This window comes from Urtica dioica, chromosome 2 (assembly GCF_054948205.1).
Source record: "Urtica dioica subsp. dioica isolate 48M chromosome 2, U.dioica_male_clone48M_v1_H2, whole genome shotgun sequence".
In the NCBI taxonomy this organism is placed as follows: Eukaryota; Viridiplantae; Streptophyta; class Magnoliopsida; order Rosales; family Urticaceae; genus Urtica; species Urtica dioica.
In genome coordinates this window covers 50,674,867-50,686,105 of record NC_142757.1, presented here as the reverse complement: position 1 = coordinate 50,686,105, position 11,239 = coordinate 50,674,867, and the positions used below count along the sequence as shown (strand labels likewise).

General features: G+C 36.9%; 1 protein-coding gene across 7 annotated transcripts; it reads left to right on the top strand.

The window, feature by feature from the left end:
* The first annotated feature begins 419 nt into the window (after positions 1 to 419).
* On the top strand, positions 420 to 3,335 carry LOC149405358 (uncharacterized). Of its 7 annotated transcripts, none has more exons than XR_016293777.1 (8): positions 420 to 572; positions 691 to 1,694; positions 1,773 to 1,839; positions 1,947 to 1,971; positions 2,064 to 2,121; positions 2,187 to 2,224; positions 2,343 to 2,528; positions 2,960 to 3,335. XR_016293777.1 is itself a non-coding variant. In XM_089600691.1 (8 exons), the coding sequence occupies exons 2-8, from the start codon at positions 1,663 to 1,665 to the stop codon at positions 2,964 to 2,966; spliced, it is 381 nt and encodes a 126-aa protein (XP_089456817.1). In that variant the 5' UTR covers positions 420 to 572; positions 691 to 1,662; the 3' UTR covers positions 2,967 to 3,335. The 7 variants fall into 7 exon arrangements, 1 of the variants encoding a protein (XP_089456817.1); XM_089600691.1 differs by having other exon boundaries at positions 2,064 to 2,089; XR_016293778.1 differs by lacking the exon at positions 1,773 to 1,839 and having other exon boundaries at positions 691 to 890; positions 2,064 to 2,089.
* The last annotated feature ends 7,904 nt before the right edge of the window (positions 3,336 to 11,239 follow it).

The window sequence follows — 11,239 nt, the reverse complement described above, 5'->3', positions numbered from 1 at the left end:
GCTTCGCGGTGAGGCTCTGATACCAATTTGTTGAAAAACGATCCCTAAAACCAAACCAGAACGACAATTTAAACACGTGAGATACCTTAAGATGCAAGCAATTACGAACACTGGCAAATAAGCAAGAAGAACACAACCAGATTTTATCCTGGTTCAGATCCAACTCGGATCCTAATCCAGTCAGGGATGAGATTTCCATATTTGCTTCCACTATATCCAATCGGAGTTTACAAGAAGATCACTCGATCACCGTCGAGACAAACACTCTAGATCGTCAAACCCTTGTATGCGATTCTCTGTTTTTTCTCTCTCTCTTCTCTCAGAAACTCATGAATACAATACATAATTAATGACTTGACTAACGCAAGCGATTACAGAAGATTATATAGATCTTCAATCGTCATCCCTTTCTTCATATATTTTGATCTCATCTGTGTCGAAGGAGCTGAGTCGTTTCCCTGTGTTGAAGGAGCTTCCAGATCTGGACGAAGAACTGTCTTCGTCGATGATGTCGACTGAAGGCTCGTCGGACTCGTGGTGGTCGCCGAGGGCGTCGCAGGGGTGCGCTCCAGGCAAGATAACGACATCCATTTCGCGGTGGAGCGGCGAAGCTCGTCGATCTCCGCATCGAGACGTGTTTCCATTGCCCGAACAAACTGTATAACTTCTTCATCTGTCATTTTTTTTCAGGTTACTCTCAATGAAAGCACCAGTGATAGAGAATAGTATCCTTCGTACTTTCTACATTCAGGAGAGCCCGAAATCAAATTGTGGATGCAGTCTAAACGTACCTTCCTCATCTCTACCATGTGCAAGGACGAGAAAATCTATAGAGCTTTCATTCCAAGGACTGTAACGCCAACACAGCTTTCATTCCAATGGCGAAATAGGTTAGAAAATTGTGCTTCATTTTCATTGATAGTGAAAATCAATAACCATACAGAATTACATTAATAACGAGAAACTCTGGCCTCACATAATGTATACACACATCTTCCCAGGGCAAACATTTGTACACATAATAATATAACTAACCCTTGACATCTTAATCTTTAACACTGTAGCCGATATCAATTGAAAGTTATTGTTTAAGAAAAAACACTTTTTTTACACACTTAAGCGAATCAGGTATATCTCTGCAGGTGTGTGTTGTGTGCTCAACATCTGAACCTCGCTTGATTCTTGTGTAGTTTACCCTGTATATATATTGTTGCCTCTTTGTAGTTGGGGCTCTCTGATCTATGTTTGTCCTAGTCGTTCTCTGTTCATTTTTTCTTCTTTCCAAATGTTATTGTAGCACCGAATAACTTAACATTGATGTGTTTTCAAGTTACTTCATCTCGAGCAAGGCGTGGATGACGATTACGGTTTGGCACTAGAGTTACTGTATCATTTCTCTGATGTCTTGATTCTTCAGTTTCTTTATGTGCTTTGACATATCTATTCTGAAGTAGCTTTGCTGCCATTTTACTTTTAAAATATATATCCAATATGTTGATTTGCACAGTGATTTGTTGAAAACATTTTGTACTTAAAATAGATATTGTTATCAGTATTCGGGATTTATTAAGGAACTAGCCAAGGTTTCGTTTATTTTGGTGAATTAGCCATTTACCAAAATTAACATATAGAAATGGTAGCCGAGGGACATAGAGCCTTTCAATGCTAAATAAGACCAGCGGTGTATGTGAACTGTAAGTCATGTTATGTTGTCCGTTCTCTTGATTTATTTACTGATTTCTAAAAGTCACGATATTATAAATTGCTTGAAGTTACGTTACCAAGAAGAGGCCAAACCACGCTTGCGGAGGAGCTAATAATTGGGCCGGAAGCATTGAGTTATTCTGTTTTACCTTTTTTTTCTCCATGACTATGGATAACTATCTTATTTTTCTGGCAAAATGAACTCCAATCGTTCAATGATCTGTTTCTTTCGTGTATTGCAGACAATATTGCAGGCTGGGTATCTACGTGAGTTTTTCTTATATCTGAAACCACAACTGACCATGCTCGACTTCATGATCTTTCATCCTAACAAAATTGGCCTCTCTGTCCTGGAGCAGAGCGCGTCATCAGGGAAATCGAAGAGGTTGTCGGTCTCGACGTCTATGCTCTGCAAAGGTCAGATTTCTTGTTGTTTCTTCTCTTTTCCAAACTCACGCCTAGTTTCTACTTTCTACATTCAGGAGAGCCCGAAATCAAATTGTGGATGCAGTCTTAGCGGGTACCTATTACTCAAACTTCTTTTTCTCATGCCTATATATAACTTGAATTGCCTAATGATATCACTTTGAGACCTGTCATCTATACCTTCAATGCTTTCACTCTTTGTTTTGTTTAAGGTATGAAACTCCACAACCGCTCCAATGGACTTTTCTGCTCCGCTTCTTCTCTTTGCCAATTGACAACAAAACTCACTCACAGTTTTTGCATTCGAGCAATCAAATTGTGGTAGCGGTATCAACACAATTGCCTCATCTATGTCATGTACAAGGGTGGGAACGTCTTCCATTGCAACAGCAAAAGAGGTTTTGTGTTCTACTTCTTGTTTCTAGGCTGTACCTTTTTTCTTTCTTTTTTAAATATAATACCCAGGTTTGACTTTTTCCCATATGAATGAGCCGAAGCAAATCTGATGTGATTGCTGTGTATGAAACATAAATCAAAGGTCTGCATGTAAAGCTATATTTTTTTAAACGTAGGCATAACACAGATAAGAAAATATCATGAATGGTAACAGGGATGATAGAAAATTGTTCTTCATTTTCATTGTTTCTAATTCATGCTTACCCCCAATTCATTACATCAGTCTTATATATGTCATGCTTACCCCCAATTCATTACATCAGTCTTATATATGTCATGCTTACCCCCAATTCATTACATCAGTCTTATATATGATTCCTGTTTCTATTATTACCATATTGACACACTTCTTATTGCGATTTTGTCTGTATAGGGTTTGACGGAGTTGAGATTCACGGGGCACACGGCTATCTTATCGATCAGTTCATGAAAGACCAAATCAACGACCGCACCGACGATATTTCGTCCTTATTAAATTCTCGAGTTTTCAAAATTGCATCAAACTTGTAAGTATTATTATCTAAGTATTTATAAGAGAAACAATGAAGGATATGTGAGCTATAGTTAAAACTTTTGAATGTGATGATGGTGTGAGTCATAGAACTTTTGTAGACTTTCATAGTTAGAAATGTGTTTTTTCTAGCTTAGACACTTTGAAGAATTATGGTATTATGGATAACAAAACTATAATGGTTTTTATTTTTATTTTTGGCGTTGAAAACTATATTTTGCTGGTATGTATTACAATGGATTATTACTGTTTTTATGTTTTTTAGGTGCAGGAAATAATCGGTTAAATTTTTTTGGGTACATATTCTTAAATTAAAAAAAATTATTTGATGGCATTTCATTGAAAAACGCCATCAAAGTGTAGCTGACATTGGAAGAATTTTTAATGGCGTTTAAAAAATGAAGGCCATTAAATGTCCCAGTGTTCACGTGGCTGCTGACATGGCAGCACTTTTAATGGCGTTTAAAAAATGAAGGCCATTAAATGTCCTAGTCCACGTCGTCCCATTTAATGGCGTTTTTTCATTTAAGCGCCATCGTAGACTTTTAATGACGCCTCTTTTAATGGCGCTTATAAAGTGCCATTAAATATATTTAATGGCGCATTTTGAAAGCCATTAAAGGCCTTTTTTCTACTAGTGAAATAAATTTATGCAAGGTTAACAAATTTCATATTTGAAAATGTCAAACTTTGACTATTTTATTAAAAGAAAAATCTTTGAATTTTCTGTTTACTATTTTGTTAAAAACTTGCAACACCATTTTGTTAATCAATTCATTTCAAATGTGTATTTCGTTTTCTTTTTCATACAGCTAAGTTTAACCATTTAATTTTTTTTTTTTCCAGGCGCGCAACAAAAGAAACACATAGTGTGTATGCCTTCATATCTGCTCTTGGGGCGATTCAATATAAGATAGATTACTAGTCTGAGAAATGACGGGGAATATTTACCATATATTTACTTAAGTTTTTGCAGAGATTGATCATATATATGTCATATTATACGCACCTTAATATATTATAACGTGTGATAGATTTGTCTTATGTATGGAACGCTTTAATATATGTGGGTTATCTATATATAATATATATATTTTTAATGAAATGCGGTACAATTTAATAACGGTATGTTGTAAACAAGTTAGCACAATTTAGAAACCATATTCGACAAATGGTTAAAATTTAATTGTCCAGAAGCACAAAGTTTATTTCAAAAAGTTTGTTTCGAAAATCTGACTGGACTTCAGTTCAAGTACATTATGAGTTTGTATTAGATACTACAAAGCATTCTAAGGAAAAGAAAGATAAATGATCCTAAGAAAAGTGTACAAACTTATAATGTGTTACTCCACTCTTTTTATTATCAATTAATCTTACTGGAACTCATTATAGTTAATGTAGTATCATAGTCCACAATGTACATTTTAAAATAAGCAATGAAATTTGAAGGTTTATTAATAGTTGGTGCAATACTTTGATATCGAGTTCTTCCATGGCCGATATCGTTTGTTTACAAAGTCCTTGTATATACACGTTCTTTATTTATGCTTGGTGGCTATAGTTTTATATATAATACATAAATTTGATAATAACAACAAAGATTATATATATATATATATATATATATATATATATATATATATATAATCTTTGTTGTTATTATCAAATTTATGTATTATGTGATTATTAAAATCAGATCTGTGAAAAAAAAATATGAGTTCGACTATGCGATTGCAAATAAAGAACATGCATGAAATTTACTAATTCAAGAGTAAATTGAGAACATATTTACCATAATTAACTATTATTTACAATAAGATACAAAATTAACCATTACGATATGTTTATCTTTCTTCGTAGTATTTTTTATTTAGTAAATTAACTGCTATAAACTTGTATAATGGACTAAAATACTTCAGTAATTTTTTAATATGATGATTTGAAGAAGAAGAAGAAGAAGAAGAAGAAGAAGAAGAAGAAGAAGAAGAAGAAGAAGAAGAAGAAGAAGAAGAAGAAGAAGAAGAAGAAGAAGAAGAAGAAGAAGAAGAAGAAGAAGAAGAAGAAGAAGAAGAAGAAGAAGAAGAAGAAGAAGAAGAAGAAGAAGAGACTGTTAATCGCGTTTTTGGATTATCATTCAGAACCATCCGTGGTTCAATCTAGGGTCGGACTCTAAGACCACACATAAGTTAGGATGTGGTGAAATTTTATCTTCTTGTCGTTTTTGCCTCGCCGAAAAGAGGTTCCCGGTTTTTTAGTACTCTTTCAATAGTTCGCCTTCGTGGTTTTCGCGTTCTTCGTGTTCGTCAAGTTCATCGTGTTCTTTGGGTTCGTCGCGATCTCCGGGTTCTTCAAGTTCGTCGTGTTCTTCGCTTGAAAATAAAAGAAACATGAACTAGAGGGACGCGGAGAGGTTTGTCCTGACGCGCTCTCCGACGCTCAACATTAGTCGAGCTGGGGGCTAATATCTCGTTTTAATGTCGAGAGAGAAAAATATAAGGAGTTGAGAGTGAAGTAGAAATTTTTTAAGTCGAGAAAAACTTACCTTGAGAGTGAATGATAGAGAGATATTTGTAACTTTTCATTTTTTTAGTTTGAGTGGGCCTTGAGGGCAATTTGGTCAAAGAAAATCATCTTTGACCATGGGCATGTGTTTGGCCGATAGTTTCATAGGCATGGCCGATAGTTTTCTCTTGTAAGAGTGTACCCATGTATGCAGTGACGGAGCCAGTATGGGCTCAGCAAGGGCTTAAGCCCCCCCTTCAAAAAAAAAATTGCACTTTTTGCCCATTTTTAAAAAAAATTACATTTTTTTCCCTTGAAAATTTATACTTTTTGCCCAATTTTTATAAAATTTTTATAAAATTTTTACAATCTAACCCCCCCTGAAACTTTTTTTTCAAATTAGCCCCCCATGATGGGCTTTTCTGTCTCCGTCACTGCATGTATGGGTACATATATTATTTATGTAATGTGTTTTTATTCATGCCTTTTTGCATGTATTTATCAAATATATATATATATATATATATTCTGCATGCAATCACATATGCATTATTAATTCCACACCACTTCCTGTGTGGAGGTCGTGGGTTCAATCCCCACTGCAGCAAAGCTGCCTCAAAAAAAAAAATCACATATGCATTATTAATTATTATTATTATTATGTTTGTATATTTGCTTTAACATAGTCGATAGTGTTGCACGAGACTATCGTCACAAAGCTTTGTCGAGCTGTACACGAGCTCACGCCAAAGGTTTTGTACGTGAACTTGGGGCACACCGAAAGTCAGTCCATGTCAAAGGTTTGGCTCGTGCTCAAGTCTCCCAGTAGTTCCGCCGAAGGTTGATGCGGAACTGTCAGCATCAAGACTTGTCGGCACAAAATTCGTTTTAAAGGACTAGACGAACCAACCCGAAACTCGTGGATGATATTTTGGATCTCGATCTCGATCCAAAGCTCGTTACCACTGTTTTTGGATCTCGATTTTGATCTCGGCCAACCCAACAATATTTGAGATGATGAGCGAAGAAGAAAAGAGACGATTAGCAACGAAGAAATTGGGTGCCTATATATATATATATATATATATATATATATTGTAAAAGTGAAAATAAATTAGTATTATGGATGTCAATATTCACGTAATATTTCTTTTTCCAATAATTCTCTTTTTTGTAAAGAAAAAACTTCCACGAACCTACATTGGCTAAGGATATTTTTGTTGATCGGAATAGATGGCCGTGTGTAAACCTGGCCTAGCGGGAGTCCCGCGTCTCCCGCTACCGCCATCCGTCCCACTCCCGTTAATTGGCCAAACGGGAGTCCCGTCCGTTATGTAGTGGGACGGGAGCGGGATTCGGCCTAACGGGAATTCGGGACCCCGTTAGGCATAAAAATAATAATAAAAAATTAACTTTTTAAAAGAATTTAAATAATTAAATAGAAGGATGTAATTGTAAGGAATTTAAATTAAGTGGGCAGAAATGAAGATTTAAATGAAGTTAAATAATTATATACAATGACTTAATTGAAAAGATTGTGAAGTAAATGGGTAGAAAAATTAATAAAAAAAATGTGAAATTATAAATGGGCCTCCTAAAAAATCTCGCCGACCCCTAAAAAGGTGCGACGGCGAGGAAAAAGAGCACCCCTTTCCTCGTTAATTATTTGAAAATTTATCTCGGACAAGGGCCGGGATATCCCTTTGTTATACACGATACTTTAACCATTTATATTTACGTTTGCAAAATCAACTTCAAAATCGTCTAGAATATCGAAGCACATGAATGTTTCTTGTGCTCGATTTCGATGTTGAATCCAATCTTTTCCGCACGTCAATGCTTCGACCATCTCCGGTTTCAGGCTGCATCTTCTATCGTCGATGATCCGGCCCGCGCTGCTAAAAGCCGCCTCAGAGGACACAGTTGAAACTGGGATGGTGAGGATGTCTTGTGCCATAGATGACAAGATCGGAAACCTCCTCGCATTCTGCCTCCACCAAACCAAGAGGTCGATGGCTTCGTCGTCCGACCAGACCCAATCGTTCCTATCGTACTCTTGGATCTCCGGATGGGACCGTGCGTCGGTTGCGCTTGACCTCGTCTGACTTGTCCCAGTTTCTTGTTGTTGAGGAGACGGGCTGTACGCGGGCGCATTGACGAAGACATTCGTGTATTGGTGTCTTCTCGGATATTGCGTCTGTGATTGAGAAGATTGCGCTCGGTATTGCGGTAGAAGTTTCGCCTCGTAAACCTTGAAAAGATCAAAAAAAGCTTGCACGATCCTCGGAAGATCAAGTGCAACGTAATCTTGGTCCACAAAATGGTTTCTTATGTATTTCAAAAAAAATTTTAAATCTCCAATTTTACATCGGACGTCTAGAATGGCTCCAAAACCGTATAGTAATGGAACCTTTCCAGCCCCCCAATATTTTAAAAACTTTGCTGTCATTGCTTGAATAGAATCTTGAAAAATAGTTTCGTTTTTATTTTTATCAAGATGCACAGCTATTGCGGTCATAGTATGAAGACCGAGAAAAGAAGTGGGAGTGTAAACAGCAGAAAGATAACAAGTTTCTTTATAAAAAATGTCGAGAAAAGAAACAAATGATTCAGCCATCCTAATATCCAAATCAGATATAGCGTTTTCGCCATGTACGCTGTTAATGTAAGAAACAATAACATCGACGTAACGCTCGGATAAGAAGTTTGTCAGCATAAGAAAGGTTGAATTCCACCTAATTTTGTTATCTAGGTGAAAGGTGCGTTCTTGAAGGCCGTTTAGTCTAAGCCGCCTCTTAAGCTCATCTACTCTAGAGGTTGAACTATTTATCCAACTTATGTAATTCCTAATCTTGTTTATCGAAGGGTCGTAACTAGCGGCTCCGGCTTGAACTATGAGGTTGATGATGTGGGTAGCACAACGTTGATGTATAAGGGTTTCGTCTGCGTTAAGTTTTTGGGTCAACTCCCTAATCATGGCGTTGTTGCTAGTGGCATTATCTAAGGTCACAAATATAACCCTATTGTTCAAACCCCACTCAGCTAAAACACTAACTATGATATCTAAGATGTTCTCACCAGTGTGAGAACCTTCTATCCTCCTAAACGCTATGATACGTTTGTTCAGGTTCCAATCGTCGTCTATGTTATGGACTACAATGCTCATAAAGTCCATCTTAGATTGACCGGTCCATATATCCGATGTTAAGGCTACGCTATATCTACCAGAGGATATTGAGTCTTTCATTTGTTCCTTTTCTCCTAAAAACCATTTTAGGATATCGGATCTCAAGGCTTTCCTAGACATTATTTGTACGTTTGGAATAAGAGAACTAATGAATCTAACAAAGCCTTGAGATTCGATATGACTAAAAGATTGATCGGTTGATACAAAATATTCAACTAAATCACGTCTAGATGTTAAAGGATCGATGTTACTTACTTGGGTTGTAGAGGCTCCAGATTGTGTCCCCCCCTGGCAGTGTCTGTGATGACTCCACAATAGCGACGTCTCAACTCTAGTGTTATGAGCGCTAAAGATTTTGCCACAAACGTGACATTTTCCGGCTTTTTCACCGTTGGCAATCACCTCTTCAAAGAACGTCCAGACAACAGACCTCGCTCGACGTCGTGGTGCTTGTGCTTGTTGAGGTTGTTGTTGTTGTTGCGGTGGTTGTTGTTGTTGTTGAGGTGGTTGTTGTTGTTGTTGTTCTTCTCGGGCACGTCGTTGTCGTCTTTGTCGGGTATCCTCTTGTTGCTCACGTTGTCGAGGTCGTGGAACTTGAGTTCGAGGCTGAGGTCGTGGAACTTTCAAAAGCGACTTCGGATGGCGGTATTTGTGCTTGATATGCTTGCTCGGGATCCATTTGAGGATAATATGGCATTTGTGTGTTTGGAATTTCGGTGAAATCCGAGTGGTGGAAAATAGGAGCAACGTAATTTGGATCGAAGGAGTATTGGGTGTTTGGGTCGGGGGCGTTTTGAGATAAGTGCAACCAATTTTCTTCAAAACGGTGCATTTGTTGACCTCGGGAAGCTCTTCCCCTTTGACCCCCTCGGTTGTGGGATGAAGATGCCATGATAAAATATAAGCGTATGAGACTAAAAACGAGAGAAATTGAGAGAATTCGATATTGAAATTGAGAGAGAGTTGAGAGAAATTGAGAGAATTGAGAGAGTTTGAGAGAGAGTGAATGAAAGATGTGAAGAAAATGAATGAATTGAGGGGGTATTTATAGATTTTAGAAATAAGTGGGTTAAAAAAAAAAAAAAATTCGGCCGAAATGAAGCAACGGCTCTTTTTTAAACGGTAAAAAAAAACGGCTCTTTTTTTTGGGCCGTTGGATCAAAGATCCAACGGCCGAGATTAAAAAAAAAAAAAAATAGCGGGACTAACGGGATCACCGGATCCCGTTAGCCAAAGTAACGGGACGGGAGTCCCGTCCGTCCGCCTTAACGGGATGTCCCGTCCCGTTACTGTTCATACCGGTAGCGGGGATTCCGTCCCATCCCGCTACCGGTAAGCCAGGTTTAGCCATGTGATAAGGAAAAAAAATGTGCCAACTTTCAAAAGTAATTTTGTAACAATTATAGTGATGTTAATAAACAATACTTTTCCCTGAGTGAGAAAACCCATTTGATCATGGTGCCCGTCTTAATCATGGTGCTTCCCTGAGTGAGAAAACCCATTTGATCATGGTGCCCGTCTTAATCATGGTGCCTAGATTACTATTACCGCAACTGACGAAGAAATAAAAATAATAAATAAGGAAAAGTGTGGTTTCATGAACAGAAGAAAAGGTCAAATTTGGAAACGCTGAACAATAACATCTTTTTTATTCTTTTTGTTCTTTGCCTTTTCGTGTTTTATCCTTATTTTTAATTGGGTTTACTTTCGCGTTTGGACGACGCGGTGACGCCCACACGCATGTTCACTTGTCGCGTCGACCATTAAAAACAAGAATTAATGATATTTTTACCCTTGAATTTTGGCTTTTTAACAGGTAACTCCTGATACTTTAAAAATTTCATTATTTCCCCTTCAATTGAGACTTGATTTTATTTTAATCCTTCAGTTAGAATTATCGTCAAATTAACCGGTAAACTGCCACGTGCTCATCACATGTTGGGGAATTTCTCTCTGTTATAAAACAATAAAGAAAAAGAAAAATTGTACAAAATAATCATTTGAAACTTATTGATTAGTAAAGTAGTCAAATTTATGTTTTCAAAATTTTTTTGACAACCAAAATTAATTTTTTTTACGATTATTATAAGTAATTTATCACTTTCAAAAAAATTAATCTTAGATTCAAAAATTTTTTTGAAACCAACTTGCGGCACATTTTTGCTATTTCACTAAATTAAAACAAATATCGACTATTTTACAAATTCATAACAATTTTGGCTATAAGGCCTTCTCCAGTGGAGCGCCAAAACACACGCTAATATAGCGTTGGTGCTCCACTCGAGCGGCATAACCCACGCTAATATAGCGTGGGAAGTTATTTCCCAACAGTGCAGCGCAAGCGCTGCACTGTTTAAACGCACATTTTTTTTTTCTCTTTTAGGTTTTAAAATTTACCCAAATGCCCAAATTGTATATAATTACTTAATATTTACCCCTAAAATTATTTAATT